Raw genomic sequence first — 25,035 nt, 5'->3', positions numbered from 1 at the left:
CCATTTTTTTTGCATTGTTTTGGGAAACACAAAATTATCCAATTTTTCACCGGGCCCGACAAATGTGCAAATTTTGGTGACTTTTCGTGCATGTTTAGGCCCTCAAAATTGGAAAAGCGCTGCACAGTAAATAATAATAATAATAACTAGAGCTGCAAGCAGCTATAAAGGGCCCTCGCAGACCTGTGCACGTTGGGGTATGAACAGGTCGGGGTATGAACAAGGACTATGAACAATGAAATAGTAGTTGTAGATGACTTCAGTGCAGGACTCTTACCAAATATGTAAAATTTAGACAAGGTGGGACAATGTGGGTGGAGTTACTGCAGCTTTTATTGTTCCAATTTTGTGACTTTCAATGCCATATAGGCCACACCCACTGTCGAAACATCGTACTGATTTGTGGAGGGCATAAGGCATGGCCACTGGCTTTTCAGAAAACATTTAAGGGATATCACTTCAAGGGGCTCAGCAGAGTACATAAAAACATTAAGGATTTGCTATATTTTTTGCTGCCACTAGGTGGCGCTCGTACTATAATAAAAAATAGGCTTGTAGGTGTGTTTCACATTGGACTCCCATCCCATAAATGAAGTTTTGCAAACATCAGATCATCTAGGTCCAATTACAGCAACTTTCACCGTTTTGGGGAGACATCAGACTTTGAGTTTGCATAGAGGCCACGCCCTTTAATGAAAAGTCATAAAAGTTGAGAACCTTAATGTTCCAATGTGTCATAGCTTTTCTGACCATTTTTGAGTTCATTTAGTCAAACAGGCATTTCACAGTACATAAAAGTATAAAAAATGAGATTTTTGTCCGCCACTGGGTGGCGCTGTAAATGATTTGAAAGTTTATCACATAGCTGTATTATTGCATGACTTTTAAAGTCCCAGGAAAGATTCAGATGGTTTGAAGCTGTCAAAGCTGAGTTATTAACATTTTTGTCACTCTTGGCGAAGGAAGTATTAAACATAATTTGAAGCTCCGCCCCCATCTTTTCTGTCAAGAGATCTTCACGATATTTGGACTATGTGTGCCCCTCAGTTGGATAATGATTCATGCCAAAGTTGAAGGTAATGGGGTGAATCGTTTAAGAGAAAAAGGCACTAGTTTGAGACCAGCTAATGTCTAAGAATGGGACAAAACTGCACATTAAAAAAATTCTTAACAATTTTTCTGTACATCCTAGCACATCACTTCTATTGAATTTTTTGTAGGTCTTGCAGTCCTTCATTTGCCTACAAAGTTTCATAGCTGTAGGTCATTTTTTGCAGCCACTAGGTGGCGCTAGCTTTAAACTGGAATATATTTTTGTCGATATGTTCAGGAGAATATTTTCATCCAATGTGTGAAATTGTGAGAAGATCAGATCATCTGGGTCAAATTAGAGCAACTTTTACTGGACAGATAAAGCTTCGGAATGAAAATGGTCGTAGAGGCCGCGCCCATTATCGAAACTTCGTAAAATTTGGTGGAGGTCAGCAGGGCTGTCTAGAGGCTTTTCAGACCTAATTTCAGCGATATTACATCAAAGGGCTCAGCTAAACACATAAAAACGTTTAAAAAATGCTCTATTTTTGGCTCCCACTAGGTGGCGCTCGCACTATAACAAAAAATACGTTGTTAGGTGTATTCCGCATTGGAAACCCATCAAATATATGAAGTTTAGAAAAGATAAGACCATCTGGGACCAAACACAGCAACTTTGTTCGTTTTGGCGAGACATCAGACTGACATTTTTGTTTGCCACTAGATGGCCTTATAAGCAATTGAATATTTTTTTAAACACTTGTGTTAAGGGCTTGAGTCTCCATGTGTCTGTGAAGTTTCAGATTTTTCTAAGCTTGTAAAGCTGAGTTATAAAGGTTTGTTTCACATGTGGCAAAGTAATCATCAAAGGCATAATATAAAGCCCCGCCCCCAACATATTTGATGGCGGATCATCCCGAAAATTTGAACAATTGTGCCTCACAGTCAGATCAAACATCACAGCAAATTTGAAGTCGATCGGGTCAAGCGTTTGGGAGAAAAAAGGAGCAGTTCGGGACCTGCAAATGAGCAAAAACGGGCTAAAGGTGCACATTCAAAAATTCATAACTCTCTTTCTGTACATCTGAGCATAGGGCTCGCGCTGACTTTTTTGTAGGGCTCGAGGTCCTACATAAGGCTACAAATTTTTGGAGCTCTAGGTCAAACGGGCCGGGAGTGAGAGGCTATTTTCCACTCATAAGGCCATTTTGGGGCCAATTACAGCCACTTTTTTCGTTTTGGCGAGTCATCTGACTTTGAGGTGGCGTGCAGACTACGCCCATTATCGAAAAGTCGTAAAATTTTAAAACCTTAATATTCCATGTCTTAATGATATTCTGACCAATTTTCATTTGTTTTACTCAAACAGACTGAGCACAATACATGAGAGTGTAAAAAATGATATTTTAATCAACCACTAGGCGGCGCTAGTAGGTATTTAAAAAAACTTTTTTTAAAGGTGTTAAAGACATAACTTTCCATGTGTCTATGAAGTTTTAGATTTTTTTAAGCTAGTACATCAAAGTTATTAAGGTTTTTGTCACTCTTGGCGAAGGAAAAATTGAACACATAATTTGAAGCCACGCCCCTATCATATATGTCAGCGGATCTGCACCAAATTTTGCCCAATTGTGCCCCTATGTGTGAATATGGACCACAACAAATTTGAAGGCGATTGAGTAAAGCGTTTGGGAGAAACAAGGAGCAGTTTGGGACCTGCAAACGTGCAAAAATGGGCCAAAAATGCACATTCAAAAATTCATAACTCTTTTTCTGTACATCTGAGCACATGGCTTGCGCTGACTTTTTTGTAGGTCTCTAGGTCCTACATATGCCTAAAAATTTTCATAGCTCTAGGTCAAACGGGCCGGGACCAGGTGCACTTTTTCGACCTTAGGTGGCGCTGCAGAGCCATTTTTTTTGCATTGTTTTGGGAAACACAAAAATATCCAATTTTTCACCGGGCCCGACAAATGTGCAAATTTTGGTGACTTTTCGTGCATGTTTAGGCCCTCAAAAATGGAAAAGCGCTGCACAGTAAATAATAATAATAACTAGAGCTGCAAGCAGCTATAAAGGGCCCTCGCAGACCTGTGCACGTTGGGGTATGAACAGGTCGGGGTATGAACAAGGACTTTGAAGGATGATAAAGTAGTTGTAGATGACTTTAGTGCAGGACTCTTACCAAATATGTAAAATTTAGACAAGGTGGGACAATGTGGGTGGAGTTACTGCAGCTTTTATTGTTACAATTTTGTGACTTTCAATGCCATATAGGCCACACCCACTGTGGAAACAGTGTACTGATTTGTGGAGGGCATAAGGCATGGCCACTGGCTTTTCAGAAAACATTTAAGGGATATCACTTCAAGGGGCTCAGCAGAGTACATAAAAACATTAAGGATTTGCTATATTTTTTGCTGCCACTAGGTGGCGCTCGTACTATGATAAAAAATAGGCTTGTAGGTGTGTTTCACATTGGACTCCCATCCCATATATGAAGTTTTGCATACATCAGATCATCTAGGTCCAATTACAGCAACTTTTACCGTTTTGGCGAGACATCGGATTTTGAGTTGGCATAGAGGCCACGCCCTTTAATGAAAAGTCATAAAAGTTGAGAACCTTAATGTTCCAATGTGTCATAGCTTTTCTGACCAATTTTTAGTTCATTTAGTCAAACAGGCATTTCACAGTACATAAAAGTATAAAAAATGATGTTTTTGTCTGCCACTGGGTGGCGCTGTAAATGATTTGAAAGTTTATCACATAGCTGTATTATTGCATGACATTTAAAGTCCCAGGAAAGTTTCAGATGGTTTGAAGCTGCCATAGCTCAGTTATTAAGATTTGTGTCACTCTTGGCGAAGGAAGTATTAAACGTAATTTGAAGCTCCGCCCCCATCTTTTATGTCAAGAGATCTTCACGATATTTGAACTATGTGTGCCCCTCAGTTGGAGAATGATTTATTCCAAAGTTGAAGGTAATAGGGTGAATCGTTTAAGAGAAAAAGGCACTAGTTTGAGACCAGCTAATGTCTAAGAATGGGACAAAACTGCACATTAAAAAAATTCATAACAATTTTTCTGTACATCCTAGCACATCACTTCTATGGACTTTTTTGTAGGTCTTAGAGTCCTTCATTTGCCTACAAAGTTTCATAGCTGTAGGTCAAACCAAACAGGATTGACTGTAATCTTTCGACTAATGACATTTTTTGCTGCCACTAGGTGGCGCTCGTACTATGATAAAAAATAGGCTTGTAGGTGTGTTTCACATTGGACTCCCATCCCATATATGAAGTTTTGCAAACATCAGATCATCTAGGTCCAATTACAGCAACTTTTACCGTTTTGGGGAGACATCAGACTTTGAGTTTGCATAGAGGCCACGCCCTTTAATGAAAAGTCATAAAAGTAGAGAACCTTAATGTTCCAATGTGTCATAGCTTTTCTGACCATTTTTTAGTTCATTTAGTCAAACAGGCATTTCACAGTACATAAAAGTAGAAAAAATGAGATTTTTGTGCGCCACTGGGTGGCGCTGTAAATGATTTGAAAGTTTATCACATAGCTGTATTATTGCATGACTTTTAAAGGCCCAGGAAAGTTTCAGATGTTTTGAAGCTGTCATAGCTGAGTTATTAAGATTTTTGTCACTCTTGGCGAAGGAAGTATTAAACATAATTTGAAGCTCCGCCCCCATCTTTTATGTCTAGAGATCTTCACGATATTTGGACTATGTGTGCCCCTCAGTTGGATAATGATTCATGCCAAAGTTGAAGGTAATGGGGTGAATCGTGTAAGAGAAAAAGGCACTAGTTTGAGACCAGCTAATGTCTAAGAATGGGACAAAACTGCACATTAAAAAAATTCATAACAATTTTTCTGTACATCCTAGCACATCACTTTTATGGACTTTTTTGTAGGTCTTGCAGTCCTTCATTTGCCTACAAAGTTTCATAGCTGTAGGTCATACCAAACAGGATTGACTGTAATCTTTCGACTGATGACATTTTTTGCAGCCACTAGGTGGCGCTAGCTTTAAACTGGAATATATTTTTGTCGATATGTTCAGGAGAATATTTTCATCCAATGTGTGAAATTGTGAGAAGATTAGATCATCTGGGTCAAATTAGAGCAACTTTTACTGGACAGATAAAGCTTCGGAATGAAAATGGTCGTAGAGGCCACGCCCGTTATCGAAACTTCGTAAAATTTGGTGGAGGTCAGCAGGGCTGTCTAGAAGCTTAGCAGACCTAATTTCAGCAATATTACATCAAAGGGCTCAGCCAAACACATAAAAACGTTTAAAAAATGCTATATTTTTGGCTGCCACTAGGTGGCGCTCGCACTATAACAAAAAATACGTTGTTAGGTGTATTCCACATTGGAAATCCATCAAATATATGAAGTTTAGAAAAGATAAGACCATCTGGGACCAAACAGAGCAACTTTTTTCGTTTTGGCGAGACATCAGACTGACATTTTTGTTTGCCACTAGATGGCCTTATAAGCAATTTAATATTTTTTTAAACACTTGTGTTAAGGGCTTGAGTCTCCATGTGTCTGTGAAGTTTCAGATTTTTCCAAGCTTGTAAAGCTGAGTTATAAAGGTTTGTTTCACATGTGGCAAAGTAATCATCAAAGGCATAATATAAAGCCCCGCCCCCAACATATTTGATGGCAGATCATCACAAAAATTAAAACAATTGTGCCTCACAGTCAGATAAAACATCACAGCAAATTTGAAGTCGATCGGGTCAAGCGTTTGGGAGAAAAAAGGAGCAGTTCGGGACCTGCAAATGAGCAAAAACGGGCTAAAGGTGCACATTCAAAAATTCATAACTCTCTTTCTGTACATCTGAGCACATGGCTCGCGCTGACTTTTTTGTAGGGCTCGAGGTCCTACATAAGGCTACAAATTTTTGGAGCTCTAGGTCAAACGGGCCGGGAGTGAGAGGCTATTTTCCACTCATAAGGCCATTTTGGGGCCAATTACAGCCCCTTTTTTCGTTTTGGCGAGTCATCTGACTTTGAGGTGGCGTGCAGACTACGCCCATTATCGAAAAGTCGTAAAATTTCAAAACCTTAATATTCCATGTCTTAATGATATTCTGACCAATTTTCATTTGTTTTACTCAAACAGACTGAGCACAATACATGAAAGTGTAAAAAATGACATTTTAATCAACCACTAGGCGGCGCTAGTAGGTATTTAAAAAAACTTTTTTTAAAGGTGTTAAAGACATAAGTTTCCATGTGTCTATGAAGTTTTAGATTTTTTTAAGCTAGTACATCAAAGTTATTAAGGTTTTTGTCCCTCTTGGCGAAGGAAAAATTGAACACATAATTTGAAGCCACGCCCCAATCATATATGTCAGCGGATCTGCACCAAATTTTGCCCAGTTGTGCCCCTATGTGTGAATATCGACCACAGCAAATTTGAAGGCGATTGAGTAAAGCGTTTAGGAGAAACAAGGAGCAGTTTGGAACCTGCAAACGTGCAAAAATGGGCCAAAAATGCACATTCAAAAATTCATAACTCTTTTTCTGTACATCTGAGCACATGGCTCGCGCTGACTTTTTTGTAGGACTCTAGGCCCTTCATATGCCTAAAAATTTTCGTAGCTCTAGGTCAAACGGGCCGGGACCAGGTGCACTTTTTCAACCTTAGGTGGCGCTGCAGAGTAATTTTTTTTGCATTCTTTTGAGAAACACAAAAATATCCAATTTTTCACCGGGCCCGACAAATGTGCAAATTTTGGTGACTTTTCGTGCATGTTTAGGCCCTCAAAAATGGAAAAGCGCTGCACAGTAAATAATAATAATAATAATAATAATAATAATAATAATAATAATCTGGAGAAAAACAAGAGGGCTCTCGCAGCGGTAGCTGCTCGGGCCCTAATAATCTGGAGAAAAACAAGAGGGCTCTCGCAGCGGTAGCTGCTCGGGCCCTAATAATAATAATAATCTGGAGAAAAACAAGAGGGCTCTCGCAGCGGTAGCTGCTCGGGCCCTAATAATCTGGAGAAAAACAAGAGGGCTCTCGCAGCGGTAGCTGCTCGGGCCCTAATAATAATAATAATCCGGAGAAAAACAAGAGGGCTCTCGCAGCGGTAGCTGCACGGGCCCTAATAATAATAATAATAATAATAATAATAATCCGGAGAAAAACAAGAGGGCTCTCGCAGCGGTAGCTGCTCGGGCCCTAATAATAAGAATAATAATCTGGAGAAAAACAAGAGGGCTCTCGCAGCGGTAGCTGCTCGGGCCCTAATAAGAATAATAATCTGGAGAAAAACAAGAGGGCTCTCGCAGCGGTAGCTGCTCGGGCCCTAATAATAATCCGGAGAAAAACAAGAGGGCTCTCGCAGCGGTAGCTGCTCGGGCCCTAATAATCTGGAGAAAAACAAGAGGGCTCTCGCAGCGGTGGCTGCTCGGGCCCTAATAATATTAATAAGAATAATAATCTGGAGAAAAACAAGAGGGCTCTCGCAGCGGTAGCTGCTCGGGCCCTAATAATCTGGAGAAAAACAAGAGGGCTCTCGCAGCGGTAGCTGCTCGGGCCCTAATAATAATAATAATAATAATAATAATCTGGAGAAAAACAAGAGGGCTCTCACAGCGGTAGCTGCTCGGGCCCTAACTAGCAGCGGTTGGTGTTTGGGCCATAATAAAATAAAAATCCCTCAAAGCACATTTGGGCCCAAGCAGTAACGCCCTCGCAAGAGCTGCAAGCAGCTATAAAGTGCCCCCGCAAACCTGCGTTACGTTGGCATAATGGCATGTTGGGATGATTGCACATTGGAATCGTATGGTTTAGATCAGAATATTTCCCTGAATCTAAGAATCAAATTTCCTAACACTTCTCTCTAGCATTCCTGAAAAGACTATCAGGGAGGCTGAGGAGGGCTTGTTCAGATAGTTGGAAAATAATCTCGGTGGTGATTTGGTTAGGACGTCGGCCTCACATTTCAGGGATTCGAGTTCAAATTCACCTCGTTCTGGCCTTCCTGTGTGGAGTTTCCATGTTCTCTCCTAGCCCATGCTGGTTCTCTCCGGGGACTCCGGCTTCCTCCTACACTCCAAAAAACATGCATGGTAGGTGAATTGAACACTCTAAATTGTCTTTAGATGTGATTGGGTAAATGGTTGTTTGTCCCTTATGTGCCCTGCAATTGGCTTGCAACCAGTTCAGGGTGTCACCTGTATATGGACTCAATGTCCTTGTGAAATGGGAAAAGTTGTGTTCTAGATGGATATGAAAACTCTTGACAGGCTTTCTGACAAACATCCCCAGCAAACTTTCAAAATACGTTTGGGTCATGCATGTCATCTACTCCTACTAACAAAGCCAAGACAACACAAAATGATGATCATTTGACAGACATTTGTCACAAGTGTCTAAAACATGCAGCCGCAAATCCAGTGACAAATTCACAAAGTCTATTATCAAACTACGGCATCCATTGGGACACCCTTATGCATGGCTGACTGGAGGGGGGTGGGATTTCCTTCTAATAACGCACTTCCAGGGTCTCACTGTCATTACTGTATTACCCACGTAGCTTTGATGTCTCCCAGCAGAACGATTGAGTCCTCAGTCCCCAGGAGTAGTGGTCCCCAACCCCCGGTCCGCGGAACGGTACCGGTCCGTGGATCAACTGGTACCGGGCCGCGTGGGCTGCACCTGAAATAATGTTTTGGAGATGATTTAGTTTAATGGAGTTCGCGTGACTGGGCGCGAAGGCACGTCTGGCAACGCGATGGAAGCGAATGGAGCGACGCAAATGGCCGCACGCGGTCACGAGAAGCGAAATTTCGCCTTTTGCATGAAGTAATTTTTTATGTACTTTTTCCGCGTTTCGAGTTGCCACAGCCAATCAACTTCGGGAACATTCAATGGCTCACGCAGGGGGCAGGGATGAATCATGGCGGCCGCTTTTCGGTCACCCGGAGTTATCCAACACGGTCAGCTGCGCTTTCAATACAAAACAGAGCCAAGCAAGAGCCCTCACCTGGCTTGTCAAAAGGTGGAAGCGAGAACTTGGGACAACTGGTATGTGCAGCATTTGCAACACGTAACAGCTGTTGAAACGTAGTTACTGTGCTAAGCTAACGATAGTGCAGCATTGTCAGCACAATATTTAGCACGGTCTTGGCCACTCGATTGCAACAGTGAAAGTTTTATTTTTTGGAGGCGACTATTGCCGCAAAGAATAAAGGTGCTGTCGGTGAAAATATTGGCTCTGTCACATCCCAGAAAAGTGAAAGTTCTCAGCAATGCTCTTCCTTCCGGATCTACCGTAAAGTGCACAGCAAGCTCGCTGCACTCCCCTCCCCTCTCCTCGCGCGAATAAAAAAAAGTGGACAAAAAGTACAACAGCAACAGAAAGCCCCGTCCAGCCAGCTCTCCCCCGCACCCGGTCCGCAATATAAATCAATGTAAAAGGATGGCGTAGTGAAAAGGATGATGTGGTTTTTAGAGCAGCCAGCACCCCCCCGGTCCGTAGTCTAAATCTAAGGCGGTGATCAAAAGGTTGGGGACCACTGCCCAGGAGGACCACTCTTCAGCTTTACCACTCAGGAATTCAAAAAGTGTGAGTAGTTTCAGCTGCTGTTTGATGTCTACATTCAAACAACAGTTAGGATCTGTCCCTCCAACACAAATTGAAGGAGGGCTACCTTTTTGACCTAGTGCCAAGTGCACATATGGACATTGTGTTTGTTATGGACAATCCGTGACAAGCGCAGAAGTCCAATAACAAAACGCCGCTCTGGTTCAGATTGATCTCACACTCCAGCAAACCCTATAAGGACTCAAAAAGTGTGGTTCATTGGGTACGTTGAACTGCTGTTTGTTGCATAAGCAAAAATCCACAGTCAGGGACACCCCCCCCTCCCCCCACACACACACACACACCACCACCCACCCAACCACACCCGAGGGCAGAGGGAGACTACCCTCTCGTCCACTGGGGTAAATGCAAATGCACATGCACTTAGCCTGAGGGCAACAAGTATGCCCTTACCAGCTCGGAACTTCCCATCATGAAGGACTGCAAAGTGGAAAAGAGTATACAGTGATCCCTCCTACTTCGCGGTCTCAGATATCGCGGTCTCAGTACATTGCGTTTTTTTCCAGGAAAATTAAAAACATATTTCAAAATAAAAAACATTTAAAAAATGTGCAAAAATGTACAAAATTTGAAAAAAAGCAAAAAAGTACATTATACAATACTGTATTGATCAAATAACGAAGTAATGTTAGTTAATAACTATGTTAAGAATTCTTCAAGTGTTAGAGTTCGTGACGTTTTTATCTTATTTTGAAATGTATGCTTTTAATTTGTCGGGTCGCGTTGCATATCCGTTTCCTGTTTTACGCTCTCTGTGCGTCATTTGGCTTGTTACGGTGATGTAGTGAATGACAACGTAAGCTCATATTTATAGTTTATTATCATTTATGTTAACGCACGCTACTGCCTATGTTTAGTAAGCGATGAGTGTTTATTCTGTTCATCTGTTCGTTTGTGTAGAGGTTGCACTTTATAGTTAGTGGTTGTTGTTGTTGCTAACCCGCTAATGTCAGCTAAAAATACAGGAAAATTCATAGATTAAGTGTTTATATGTTAGTTGACTGACTTTAAGATTGTTGTTGATTTATTATTCAACAGATACTACATGATACACCATACATGAGCCAAAATAAATGTGAAGTTCAACGTGATGACTTGCGTACTCTTTCACCAGAGTCTTGGTGCTGATAACCAGTCCTGAGAACAAATTCTCAACAAACTTAAGTAATATTAGTTATTTAATGAATATACAATAATGTTAATAAGGATAATGTAATGTTAAATAATAGGAGAAAGGAAATAAAATAGGCAAAAAATACAAAAAAAAAGGATTGTTTATGGTTACTGCGGCTATATTGGGGCATACATAGAAATCTAGGAACTGATACCCTACTTCGCGGGTTTCAGACTTCGCGGGGGGTTGACAGCCCCCATTAACCGCGAAGTAGGGGGATCGCTGTATATGCTTAACACATACAATTAAAATAAAAGTCTAGACACCATTGATTACATCCTGACAATTCCAAATGGCATCAAATCCATTGTTTTCACCCTTTGATAATGCCTGCCATCACCAACACCATCCCATAAAACAGGGGTGTCCAAACTTGGTCCTCTAGGGCTGCTGTCCTGCATGTTTTTCAGGTTTTTTTACTCAAATGATCAGGATAGTTATCAGGCTTCTGCTAAGCTTGCTGATGAATTGATCATTTGAATCAAGTGTCGGGCAAAGAAAGCTGGAAAACATGCAGGACAGCGGTCCTTGAGGACTGGATTTGAACACGCTTGCCATAAAATAATGTACAATAATAAAAATTGTTTTATTAATGAATAATGAATAATTCTAATACATGTTGAAAAACTGAACTGTTTTTTATAACAGTGCGTCTCAGTGGGCGGAGTTCAGTCCTGCAGGTCCAGAAACATGGTGTGTGGAGAACAGTCTGCTCTGACGACTGGAATAACTGGCTTGGACTTTCAGCCTGCAAGCAGTTAGGATATACCAGGTGTTTCCTTCATGCAAAATGACATACTGTTTTGGCTGAGCTGCAATGTATGGGCTTATGTTCAATACTTCTTGAAACTGTTCAAAATCTCACTGCAGGAGAAGGAGTCATTTCGTGATAACATTTCCACCTCATGTGCCACCCGGCATATTCGTCCTTGAAACTCTTCTATCTATCTATCTATCTATCTATCTATCTATCTATCTATCTATCTATCTATCTATCTATCTATCTATCTATCTATCTATCTATCTATCTAAACTTCTTCCATCCATCCATCCATCCATTTTTACTCATTTTGCACCTTTGTGGGTGAAATTTTGGCGCTCAAGTGACCAATTCAAATCCAAGACAATCTGGTTAGTTTTAAAAATAAAGAGTTTTAAAAAATAAAATGTCTTTCAAATACAGTACATCATATGGAAATAAATGATTATTTGTTGTGCGGTCTGTGCAACTTGGTACTAATTGATCCATGTACTGGTAATGAGCCATGGACCTTTGTTTGGAGACCTCTGGTCTCAGAGGCAATCTAACCAGATACAGGAGTGTGAAGGAAATCATATATTAAGTTGTTATCATTATGTGCTTATTTCTTGTCTAGAATAGTGTGCATTGCTATCCTTGTGTGCAGTCCTAGTTCATCTCGCCCCAGTCCTTAGATAAGGCTGTAGACGCAGGAAAGTGTGAGCTGTGATCTTGGCGCCCGACTGGCTCTTTTTGTTATGTCCTGTAATGTGCAATGCTTTGCTGAATGAATAAAAACCAGGCAGGGGCGCTTGAGTGGTGAATTAGTGCCAGGGAACGCACAAGTTCGTTCGCCCAAGCTTTTTCCCTCTACCATGGTATAAAAAGTCAATCTTGGCTGGTCTGAGTTACTCTTTTTGCTGCTTAGCAGCTAGGCTGGTCCTAGTCTTCTTTTAGAGATTTCTCTGACAAGGAGCCACCTCAGCTGGCTCCTCACAATGTGGTTGAGGAAAACTGCTCTCAAGCACACCATAGACCTTACCAGGGAAAGTGAGGAGTGTCAACCCTGTATTGTAGCACACACCCTCTGGTCCTCTTTTCTTAAAAAGGAGGCCCACAACATCAATCTGTCTATCTAGAGGCACTGTCCAATGTCCAAGTCATGATAGAGGCATGTCAACGAGTACAGCCCCACAACATCCAGATCTTATCATCCACCACAGTGGCCTTGCCACTGAGGAGCTTTCTAACACATTGGTGATATCAACACCACAGACATAAGAGCCCACCTTTGAGTTTCCAAACACTGATTCCTCACAGTAAGTTGTGTCTGTGGAATGGAGCAAGTCTTTGAGTATTCTCCTTATTTTCCTTTAGGACCACTGTGACACAATTCCCAACAAGGTGATAGCTCATAAATGGCTATGCATAGCTTTTTGAAAAAGGTGCCCCCAAATTTTGAAATATTATGATTATTGTTATTATTATTGTTGTTGTTGTTGTTGTTGTTGCAAATTAATGGGCAATTAAAAGTATTGGACATTACCTTCTCTCTTGTAACTGTTGGGGTTTCGTCAAGACTCATCATTTCGGAGATATGATAGGATTCCACCCATTGCCAATTATATTCTTCAGTCATTATATTTGACCTGTAGTATATATACTCCTCACAATCAATAATTCATACACTCTGATCATTCATATTTGTGCACAATTATTCATGTACCAAAAAGCAACAAGGCTACTTTTCACCAGTCATGCTACCTATTAACGTTTTTTTTTTTGTTATTCTTTGGCAGTTACATCGAGTCATTCTTCATCTCCCTGACCTCCATTGAGCAGGACCTTCAGAATAATCTGGTGTCCATCAAGTTGAACCAATCACAAATCATTAAGCTTCAAAACACCACAATGATCAGGTACATAGTATGTAGACATAGTTAATATTGCATGTAAATGTATGTAAATTTAATGCGAAAATAATTACCAGCAGCTAAACTACAGCCTGCATATTTGATATTGGTGCCATTTTCTGTTTAGTCTAATTCATTGCAGCAGTGTCAACAAAACATTGATATGACAATGTGTTTCATGGGGTCTCCTATGTCACGTCATAAAACCTCTTAGGTTCCTAAAGGCTTTACCTGTTATGTTAGTTGATTTAGTATTTATTATTATGATTTAGTTCAAGTGTAAAAATATGCTGCATTGATGCCTCAGCTGTTGGATGCAAATGGTTTGACAAGGTAATTATATTCAGGCCATTGACACACTATTATATATTATGTTTATTATTATGTATGTATGTTTTGCTTGCTTTGCTTTCATTTTCGATAATATTTAAAGTGTATGAGACACCAAAGAAGGTCACGCCAAAAAATATTTTTTTAAGAGCGGTTAGTACGAATAATACAAGTCCAACAATAACTATCACAATCAGAGACTAGACCCAACAACACACAGAGGCAGGCAAGAGTACTGAATAATTTACTAGAAACAGGAGACAGATAGTCTGTGCTGATCATGGGCAGGAAATAAAATCAGGGGCAGGTTGAATCTTGGCCAGGCTCAAAGAACGCGTCTTCTTGTCAGGGGCAGGCAGGGTCGAGAGCCGGGAAATCAGTTCAACCAGGAATGCTGGCAATCTCAACATGGAGGAGAGGGTTAGGCAGTAAAGGATAGGACATCCATCCATCCATACATACATACATACATACATACATACATACATACATCCATCCATCCATCCATCCATCCATCCATCCATCCATCCATCCATACATACAACCATCCATCCATACATACATCCATACATCCATACATACATACATACATACATACATACATACATACATACATACATTCATTCATTCATTCATTCATTCATTATCTACCACTTTATCTAGGACAAGACAGGTTTATATGCTGGGTGAGTGATTGATTGAACCCAGTGGTGATCGGGCTAATTGAATGGAATGCAGGCAGGTAATAGGAAGGTGAAAATATTTGAACGAGCTGAAACTGACAGACTGTGACAGATTACATCAATAAATGCGAAAAGGTTTCAGAAAAAGATGCAGAGAACTTGATATTTAATGACGTACAGTAGCTCTGTACCCTTCTTGGGTTGCGTTCATCTAAATTCAACGAATTAAAAGAAAAGCCTGTTCAGAGAGCAAGGCTCCTCAGTGGCTCAATAAAATCATTTCAAGTTCGACTGTGCTACCCGCTCACTGTGGAATGGTTGCATTGTAAAATATATGAGATACTCAGTTGATGTTTGTTGATTTTCAAAAACAACTATTGCATTATGAACATTACATTGTTTCATAAAACATGATCATTTTTAAAAACGTTTGTCTCATACATTTTAAAGTGTCATATCAATGTCTGTATCAATGTCTTATTACTGTCTAACATTTGCTTTGTATTCATCTAACTTGTACCACAGTAAAACCCACTGCAGCTCAGGAAAGGTGACAACGCTGAAATGTCTGGGTGAGGCATTTAAGAATGGTTACTGTCAACATAAATTAATGTTCACATTTTTTTAAATGACACCCCAGAGAAAAAGTGTTTTGTTTACTGCCACACACACGTTTGTATGGATATACTTGTGAGGTCATCCACTGATCATGCATTTCCTAGCCCTGAACCATCATAACACATTACCTAACCCTAATTTACCCTAACCTCAACCAAAATCAATTTTACCCTCTTCTCTAAAAGCAAGTCATGACCCTCAAAAAGAGGTCTTGTAAGGACCATGTTAAATGTCCTCACTTCTCCAAAATGTCCTTAATATGCTGGTTTGAAAAAGAAATTGTAAAAAAAAAAGGTCCTAAACACACACACACCCACACGCACACACAAACACACACACAATTAATTCAATTGGTTATATCAAATCTTTTTCAGGCAAGAGCCTGGTGCAATATCATAATGGTTACGATTTCATGAAGTCTGAAAAATTCTTAAATTATTTTGGAGTGTTTACATACTGTTCCTATTAAGCTTTCTTGCAGCTACTTTCCTTTCAAAAGACATTCTAGACAAATCCATCCCCATTCATTTTTGTCTGAGCAACGATGTAATGTCAGAACCACAGGTCCATCCATTCGTCCACTAGCTACTACTATGTCCAGGATCATGTTGTGGGGCCAGCAGCTTGAGCAGGAAAGCCTGGACTTTTTTCTCCCTGGCCAATTCATCCAGTTACTCTGAGAGGATCCCCAGGCCACCCGAGAAACATAGCCACTCCAGCGAGTCCTGGGTTGCCCCCGGGGCCTCTTTACGGTGGGACATGCCCGGAACACCTCACCAGGGAGGTTTCTGGGAGGCATCTTAGCCAGATGCTGACCTCAACTTGCTCCTGTCAAAGCGGAGGAGCAGCGGCTCAACACTGGGAAGAGCCCGGACACCCTGCGGAGGAAATTTTGCCCGCTATATCTGCGATTTGTTCTTTCGGTCACAACCCGTGGGTCATGACCATGGTTGAGGGCTTGAATGTAGATCAACCAGTAAATCAAGAGCGTCACCTGTCGACTTTGCTCTTTCTTCACCACAACAGACCCGTACAGCATCCACACCACAGCCTATGCTGCACAGATCCGCCTGTTGATCAAATGTTCTATCGTACCCTCACTCGTAAAAAAGACTCCAAGATACTTGCACTCTTCCACCTGGGGCAGGACCTCATCCCCAGCCCGGAGAGGGCACTCCACCCTTTTCCAACTGAGGACCATGCTCATTGGGGGCACAAGGACCAAACAGCCCCTAACAAGGGGTTCGGTACCCATACCTCCGAAGCACCCCCCAAAGGACTCCCCGAGGTACACAGTCGAATGACTTTTCCAGATTAGTCAATCCATGGCACTGTCCCAGACGTCCATAATGTTGTTGAGGCATGTCAACCAAGACAGCCCTACAAAATCCAGAGCATTTAGGAAGTCCAGGCAGATCTCAGGCCTTACAACCAAGTTTTTTTTTTTTTTTTTTTATTACCACACCTGTGACTTCATACCCAGAGATAGAAGAGCCCATCTTGGAGTTTCCAGACTATGCTTCCTCAAGGGAAGATTTGTCGGTGGAATTGAGGAGGTCTTCAAATTATTCTGCCCATCGGCTCATGCAGTACCAAGTTGAGGTCAGCATCACCCCATCCCCACTGAACACAGTGTTAATGGTGGTAATGCCCCCCCCCCCCCACCCCCCCACGCCTCTTGGCCAGCACTCAGCTCACATTGCACACAACCCCTATGACCCCTCTCACAGGTGGCGAGCCCATGAGAAGGGGAACCCACGTTTCAGCTTCAGGCTGAGCCCGGCCACCAGGTGCTTGCCTGTGAGCCCCTCCTCCAGGAAATGTTCAAGGAGTCCAAGAAATGATTGTATTGCTTAAAATAAGAAAAAAAAGGCAGGGTGAGATAAACACAGCTATAATATTGTGATTTACAAGTATGACTCAACTTCTAAATTCTATATAACACTTTAAAACAACCATCACTGCATACAAAGTGTTCATATAGAGCAAAAAATCAAAATACATCTGCAATGATAGCAGACGAGTCTCGTACTTGTGCTAATTTGTAACCAATGCCCTCTAATGCAACATGTACAATGTGGCTTTGCATAGTCTTGCTGGAATGACATATGTTCTTGAATGCGATCACATGTTGCTCCAAAATATTTGAACAACTGAGCTTTTGGGCCATGAACCTCTTTAATACCAAGTTATGAAACTCACATGTACCATCTTCACCTAAAAGCTGTTCCAAAAATGAAATGTTTAAGCAATCTTCTATTGTTGCCCCTCTCCCACCTTTTATGGAACATGTTGCAAACTTGAAAAAAAAGTCAATATTTGTACATTATCTTGTATTTTAGCTGTACCATAACATGAAAAGTTAACATTTTGGAGCTTTTAACCATATTACTGTTGATTTTTCACCCTAAACACCCCCAAAGTGTAATTTTCCTTCACTTATGCATTCCTGAGCATTCCATGCTTGTTCTGTCCTCTCACACTAGCACCGCTTGTGCAACGATTGTTGATGAATACTGGATTCCCATGGTGACTGATTTGATAGGAAAAACATGTGTTAGTGAGTGCATTTACAGTCACTGAAAAACATGTTTTTGGCCCCATTATTCACACTGTTGGAATAGTCTCCATCATCTGCCAGCGTTGTCAGAATGATTGTTCAAGATGATGGGTGGATGCATGTTGTGTGGCTGACTGGCATTGCACGGTCACATAAGAGGCGAGGCACCCACACGGTAAGAGGTGTGATCTCTGTAAACAAGGCGTTTTACCTCCTAGTTAGAAAAATCAATATTTAAAAAAAAATCCAATCGCCATGGAAAAATACCATGCCCTTTAATATAAGTTTCACATGATTTAAAAATTGTTGTACAATATTCAGATTACATTTAAATTTTAAACAGTCACAACTCAATGACTATTATTTGCTTGTATTACAAATAGTTATAATGATTAGACTACCGTATTTTTCGGACTATAAGCCGCGACCTTTTTCCTCATGATTTGAGCCTTGTCGCTTACAGTCCAGTGCAGCTTATCTGTTGTTTTTTGTTTTTTTTTTTGCTTGCCACCAGCAAGCAAATTTGTATACAGAAATCCCTCGCTGTATCGCGGTTCACCTTTCATGGGTTCGCTGCTTCACTGATTTTTTACAGCATGGATATTTTTTATAGCGCATTGTGCTCTGAATCCTGATCAGGGTTCAGACTCAGGGGCTTGACTGTTGTCTCGAACTAAAATATTGACGCTGTACTGTATTGGTTTTTCACTTGTCAATTTATTACAAAAGCCAAGAGCTTGCTTTCGTCTCTCCTTTGTCTCTCCTGTAATGGCCAGGTGCGAATGTGCTAGTAAGCACATTGATTGACAGCTTGGTAGCTTTCAATCAATGTGCTTACGGCCCTGGCAATGGTGCTCCAAAGTGCAGGGAGCCGATCACGTGATTCGTAGGCGTGCCGAGAGCAAACGCACACGCTATGTAGACCAGGGGTGTCCAAAGTCGGTCCTTGAGGGCCGCTGTCCTGCATGTTTTCAAGGTTTCTTTTTCTGACACACCTGATTCAAACGATCAGCCCATCAGCAAGCTCGGCAGAAGCCTGATAATGATCCTGATCATTTCAATCAGGTGTGTAGACACACAGACAGCAATGGAGAAATACGCAGCTTTGGAAATATGACTTTTACCTAGATTTCTTTTGTAATAAATTTCAAGTGTATTGTTATGATATAGGAGGTTTCACTTTAATTCGATATCCGGGCATATCCGTTTATAAAAATCTTCTTGCTCAGAAAAAGAAAGAGCTCAAACAACTACTCATAACAATGTACGGGTTCAGGACGAAGAAGTATAGCTGGGACTGTGAAATAAGCGAGTGACAATATTTCCAACTTTGTATTTGTTACACCCAGCCTCGGGGAACTGGGATATAACGTGTGTGCTTCCCGTCCGTACCCTCACCACCAGAAAAAGCCCGTGAAACTAAAGTTGTTTAGAACAAAAACAGCAGCTTTTATTGTCTTCGGAGGGAGAGCAAACAAACAAAGTAATAAACAAAAGATCATCTGGATTCCTAACTAACTAGCCAAACAAAAGGAAACAAATGACAATTGGCTCACTAACTACCTAACCCAAAAACAGGAGAAAAAAGGTTAAACCAAAACGGCGTCTCCCTCCTACTACTGCTCAGTCCACAGATTCTCATAAACACAGCGAGCAACACAGATGCACACGAACAATTTCTGAGGTGGCGTTTTCTGGCGGTGGGATGACCGGAGAGAGAGAGAGCTTGATCCGTGGACTGTTTAAATAGGGCAGCAAATCAGGAGAGCCAGCCAATGGGATGACACCACCTGCACATAATTGACACACTCCAACCAAAAGGCACTCATGCACACTCACCCACTCACACACACACAAACCAAAAGAGAACACAGCAGAACATACAAAAGCTACATATGACCCATGGGTCATAACAGTATTACTATACTAAAATGATTGTTTTAAACAAATTTGGGGCTTTAAAACAGGTTCTGCTTTTTGTTTTTATTCTATAGTTTAGTTTTGCATGGTAAAATAATAAAATAAAATAAAGCTGGTTACTTCATGGTTTTCACATTGCACGTGTTATTTTTGGATCGTAACCCTCGCGTTAAATGAGGGATTACTTTATCTACTCAAGGTTTCAATTTATGGAACAACTATGAAATAGAACTTAAAAGATGTGAATCAATGGCTCTGATCAAAGATTTTTAAAAATATATTATTGAAAAATATATACGTAAACTGAATAAGAGAATGTATAAAATTTTGGGTAAATTTGTGACAAATAAATTTTATATACAGTATATCTGATTTTATTTATGTATTTATGATTGTATATATGAATTATGTGCAATGTGTTTTTATCAAAGTCAAAGGGAAAATGAGTCATTATGACATGCCGTGATTTCGAGGGAAAGCGCGGATAGCAAGTGATTGCAGGTTTCAACAATGAGCAGTTGTCATGCTTATTAACAAAGGCAAACAAAAAAGTGGTGTGCAGAAAATAAAACTAAAAACGAGTTGAAAAATGTGTAAAAAAACAAAGACGTGTCTCCTCCTTGGGCTGTCACCATTCTGTGGTGGAGGGGTTTGCATGTCACCATGAGCCTAGAAGCTAAGTTTTCTGGGGGCTTAATGCGTCTGGCAGGGTTATCCATGGCAAAAAAGTCCCACGTGAAGAATCAGACTAAAGCTTGGTTTATGGACACCATCAGTGAGGGAAGTTTATCATTAAGATTGTGTTGACCATGTTCCATGCCTCCATTATTAATGCGGCTGACTGGAGTTGTGGACGTAAGGTGGTCTGTGCCTGTCATGGCGGTAATCTCCAAACCTTATGGCGGACACAGGGGTTAAAGATGCTAGAAGAAAGAATCTCATCTGGCCTTTTTGGGCTGTGGGATTCTGGAGGCACTGAGGGGAAATGACTGGCCAAGCAGAGACTTTGGCTGTCTCTGAGGCAACAACTCGTGTGTGGGAGGACCTCAGTATGGCTTCAAGGAAATTCTATTCCAACATCCAGCATCTCAAAAGGGTGAAGCAGTGCACTATTAACACTGTCAACAATGGAAATGGGGTGCTGCTGACCTCAAGCTCTACACCCTTGGCAGGATTCTGAAGATCAAAAGTGGAAGAACATTTGCCCAACAAGTCTACTTTGTGGAGTTAAAGAAGGCATTCACTTGTGTCCCTTTGGGAGTTTTGGAGGGAGTGCTTCAGGAGTATGAGGTATTGAACTTTCTGATATGGGATGCTTGGTCCCTTTACCATCGTTGTCAGAGTTTGGGCCGCATTGCCGACAGTAAGTCGAATTCTGTTCATAACCTTCATGGACAGAATTTCTAGGCACAGCTGAGGCGTTGAGGGGGTCAGGTTTGTTGGTCTCAGCATTTCATGTCCGTTGTTTGTAGTTGATGAAGTGCTCTTAGGGTCTTCAAGCAGTGATTTGCTATTTATACTGTAACAATTCGCAGCGATGACCACCTCCAAATCTGAGACCATGGTCCTTAGTCAGAAAAGGTTGGCGTGGCCTCTCCAGGTCAGGGATGAGGTTTTGTAATAAGTGGTGGATCGTAAGTGTCTTGGGGCCTTGTTCCTGAGTAAGGGAACGATGAAGCAGGACTTCATGGCTATTGCCACAAGAAAACCTCATTATTGTACACACAAATTAAAAATCGGTACCAAAATAGTATAGTAAGTGCTACGTATATATGATATACATGTTTGCAATCACAAAACATCATAAATAAAACATTATAGAAATGATTTATTTACCTTTGAGTGGTGCTTGTTATGCCCATATTCCCTAGAAATGGTAGCCTAGGCTAGGCTAGCTTTGTATTTCTTGATTATGTCCAGATTCGTTTCCATATAAATCATCTTCTTACGTCTCTCTTTAACATCACTAGCGATTTTGGGACCCAAGGCTAACCCTTTCAAATTTGAATTAAGTGGTAAAATACATTATAAATACAGTTTTGTAACCACTCACCATAGAACAAAGCTTTACCATTCTGCCATTTTGAAACGAGTGAGGCCGACCAATAGCAGACCTGCATTGTAGTGATGCGTTGCATGGTGGCAGTTAGGCAACAGAAAAGAAAATAAGTGCAGTTACCTAAAAACACTTGTAGATGGAAACAAAACAACACAATTACAGCCAACCCGCTAGGGTCATGACAGTTGTTTTTGTCGCATAGCCAGAAAAATACCGTCAAGAGGGGATGAAAAAACAGAGTATTCCAAGTAGCACGGGCACCACTGTAAATATATATACACACACACACACATATATATATATATATATATATATATATATATATATATATATATATATATATATATATATATATATAAATATATATATAAATATATAAATATATATATATATATATATATATATATATATATATATATATATATATATATATATATATATACACAGTCGGCCCCCGGTTTACGAACTCCCTCTTTTACGAACATTTCGACTTACGAGCGTGGACCGCGGAGTTTTTTGTCCCCTACTTACGCACAAACCTTTCGTCTTACGAACAATTCGACATGCCGGTCAATGCGTTTGTAGATTTACTTTCGTTTTGCTGCGTCAACAAATTCAATGTTGACGCTTGTCACGGTAACGCTGAATGCTGTTTAATTGAAAGGATCGGTGCTGGTCGGCGCTCAGGAGACAAAGACGACACTCAACAAAAGACCAACGTTCCCAAATGCTATTTAGCCCAAATAACTGGCATATTTATTTTGACCAAATGCAAGTTCTCAAAATACAGTTGACATTGCGTGAAATCATCATATGAGCCTCTTACCTATGCCGAGAAGGTGGAGAGCCAACACCCAGGCAGAGCTCCGCTTGTCAACCAGCTGGGCGTTTGTACGCAACCCGCAGCAGACTCTACCTGTTTGTACTCTGCATCTCTCTTTTGTACTTTTCAGTTGCGTGCGCGAGGAAGGGCAGGTGGCCTACCCGTCCGCCCTGGCGCCGCAACACCTTTTTCCCGATTTGCTATTGACACTTAAGTGTGTCCTTCAGGCTCTGAAAAGCATCTTACTCAATAATGTTCTCCTTTGATGAAAACATCTTATACAATAATAACTGTCAACCTCCCACAACAATGTTCTTCTTTGGTATGAAAACAAGATAGTAAAACGGTCAAAACGTCCTGACCAAAAACAAGTTAGTGAAAAACAACTTATATAACCATGGTTGCACAATATATTCGGGTTTTCAACAGCTATGGGAAGCATCACTAATTACCATTCCTCCCAAACGCTATTGCTCTTACAATGTCACAGTCACTGTCTCAGTCACGGTGTCAGTCAAGGAGTCAGTCACGGAGATGCCGATATGCTATTGGTCGATTAAGGTCACAGTCCCGGTCTCACTCACGAAGATGCTATTGGCCGGCGTCACGTCAATCACAGAAATGCCGATATGCTATTGGCCGAACGCTTTTATCTAGCTTGATGGCACAGCTGGTCGGGATGGAAGGAAGAAGTGAAAAACGGAAGGAAGGAATGTTGTGAAGACTTTGCAAACATTATCTGTTAGACATGGCTTCTAAAATTGCAAGTGGCGGTAAAGGAAGAAGTAAGAGGATGATGACAATAGAAACCAAGCAGGAGATAACAAAAAAAATATGAAGGAGGCGCACGCATAATTAACCTTGCTCGTGAGTATGGACGTAACTGCTTGGCAATCTTCTAAGGGCAAGACTTTCCATGCCGGGGGACGGACCCCGGTCGACAACAAAATGGAGAGGCTTCTTCTATTATGGATTAAAGAGAAGGAAATCGCCAGTGATATGTTCTTGTTTAATAAAATAAATAAATAAATTCTGTGGGTTGGTCTCTGCTCCCGTCCGCCTCCACCCAGCTCAAGTCACGTCGCCCCAAAGGTAAATGTCATTTTTCTTTTGTATATTTATGTTATTTAATTTGTCTGTACAGTAGATTGTTACTAATTTTTAATATGTGTATAAAGTCGTGATGTTTTTACCTAAGGCTTTTGCACGCGTTGCACGCATTCACTAATTAACATAGGTTTGGATTGCCCATCATACGAGCAATTTGAGTTACGAGCGTAGCCGCTGAACAGATTAAGTTCGTAACACGGGGGCCCACTGTGTATATATATATATATATATATATATATATATATATATATATATATATATATATATATATATATATATACCCAGAAAATAAGTGGCCCCAACTCTAACTCCGTTTCTTAGTGTTTTGTCTGAATGAAATGAAACTTTGGTCATAACTAGTTTATTATATTCAAAACATCACATCAAAACACTAGGGTCTTTGGCCTTTTTCTCCTTTCTACAGCATATGTTCTAGATGGCCTCCATTTAGCTCTGTGCATTTCTTGAGGCGCAGCACGAAGGCTTGTCAGACTTAATTCCAGCAATATTATTTCAATGGGCTCAGCAAAGCACATAAAAATATTTAAAAAATGCTATATTTTGGGTTGCCACTAGGTAGTGCTCTCACTAAGACAAAAAATACAGTAATAGGTGTGTTACACATTGGACACCCATCAAATATATGACATTTTAAAAAGGTAAGAGCATCTGGGTCCAAATACAGCAACGTTGTTCATTTTTGCGAGAAATCTGATTGATATTTTTGTTAGCCACGAGGTGGGCCTATAAGTAATGCAAAGAATTATTAAACAGATGTGTTATAGGCATGAGTTTTCATGAATCTGTAAAGTTTCAGATTTTTTTAAACTTGTACAGCTGAGTTAAGGTTTTTGTCACACGTGGCAAAGTAAGTGGCGAAGCCCCGTCCCCATCATATTTGTCGGTGGATCTTCATGAAATTGTGATCAATTGTGCCTCTTAGTCTGATAATACACCATAGCATATTTGAAGTTGGTTGGGTCAAGCGTTTAGGAGAAAACAGGAACAGTTTGGGAATGAGCAAAAACGGGCCAAAAGTGCCCATTCAAAAATTCATAACTTTTTTTCTGTACATCTGAGCATATGGCTCGAATGACTTTTGTAGGTCTCAAGGTCCTACATTTGTCTAACATGACTTGTCGTCATGGGCTTATCGTGTTTGAGTTTCTGCCTGTAACAAGGGATAAGATGGATAAGATCATGATCACTCTTGCCCAGTGCAGCGCAGGGGACAGAGTGATAGACTCGCCGAATAACACTGTAGCAATGATCCAGTGTGTTCGTCCCCCGAGCTGAGCATGTAACTTGTTGCCAAAACCCTGGCAGTGCACAGGTGAGGTCCGCTTGATTGAAGTTGCCGAGTACAAATACTGGACTGTCAGGGAATTTGTGCTCAACTCCTAAAATCGGCTGGGCTAGCATGTTTTTT

The 25,035-nt window shown here is 40.8% G+C and overlaps 1 protein-coding gene across 1 annotated transcript in view; it reads left to right on the top strand.

Moving 5' to 3' along the window:
* Window positions 1-25,035, top strand: part of LOC148423270 (transmembrane protease serine 3-like) — a 369,390-nt gene that overhangs the window by 21,164 nt on the left and 323,191 nt on the right. Inside the window, exons 3-5 of the mRNA XM_088414988.1 lie at window positions 11,500-11,623; window positions 13,390-13,509; window positions 15,042-15,088. Of these exons, the coding sequence (XP_088271114.1) occupies window positions 11,500-11,623; window positions 13,390-13,509; window positions 15,042-15,088 (291 nt within the window). The remainder of the gene's footprint in view (window positions 1-11,499; window positions 11,624-13,389; window positions 13,510-15,041; window positions 15,089-25,035) is intronic.

This window comes from Hippichthys cyanospilos, chromosome 5 (genome assembly GCF_059441005.1).
Source record: "Hippichthys cyanospilos isolate Australia breed blue-spotted pipefish chromosome 5, RoL_Hcya_1.0, whole genome shotgun sequence".
Taxonomy (NCBI): domain Eukaryota; kingdom Metazoa; phylum Chordata; class Actinopteri; order Syngnathiformes; family Syngnathidae; genus Hippichthys; species Hippichthys cyanospilos.
Note: the sequence above shows the minus strand (reverse complement) of the source record. Positions and strands in the feature narration are given on the sequence as shown.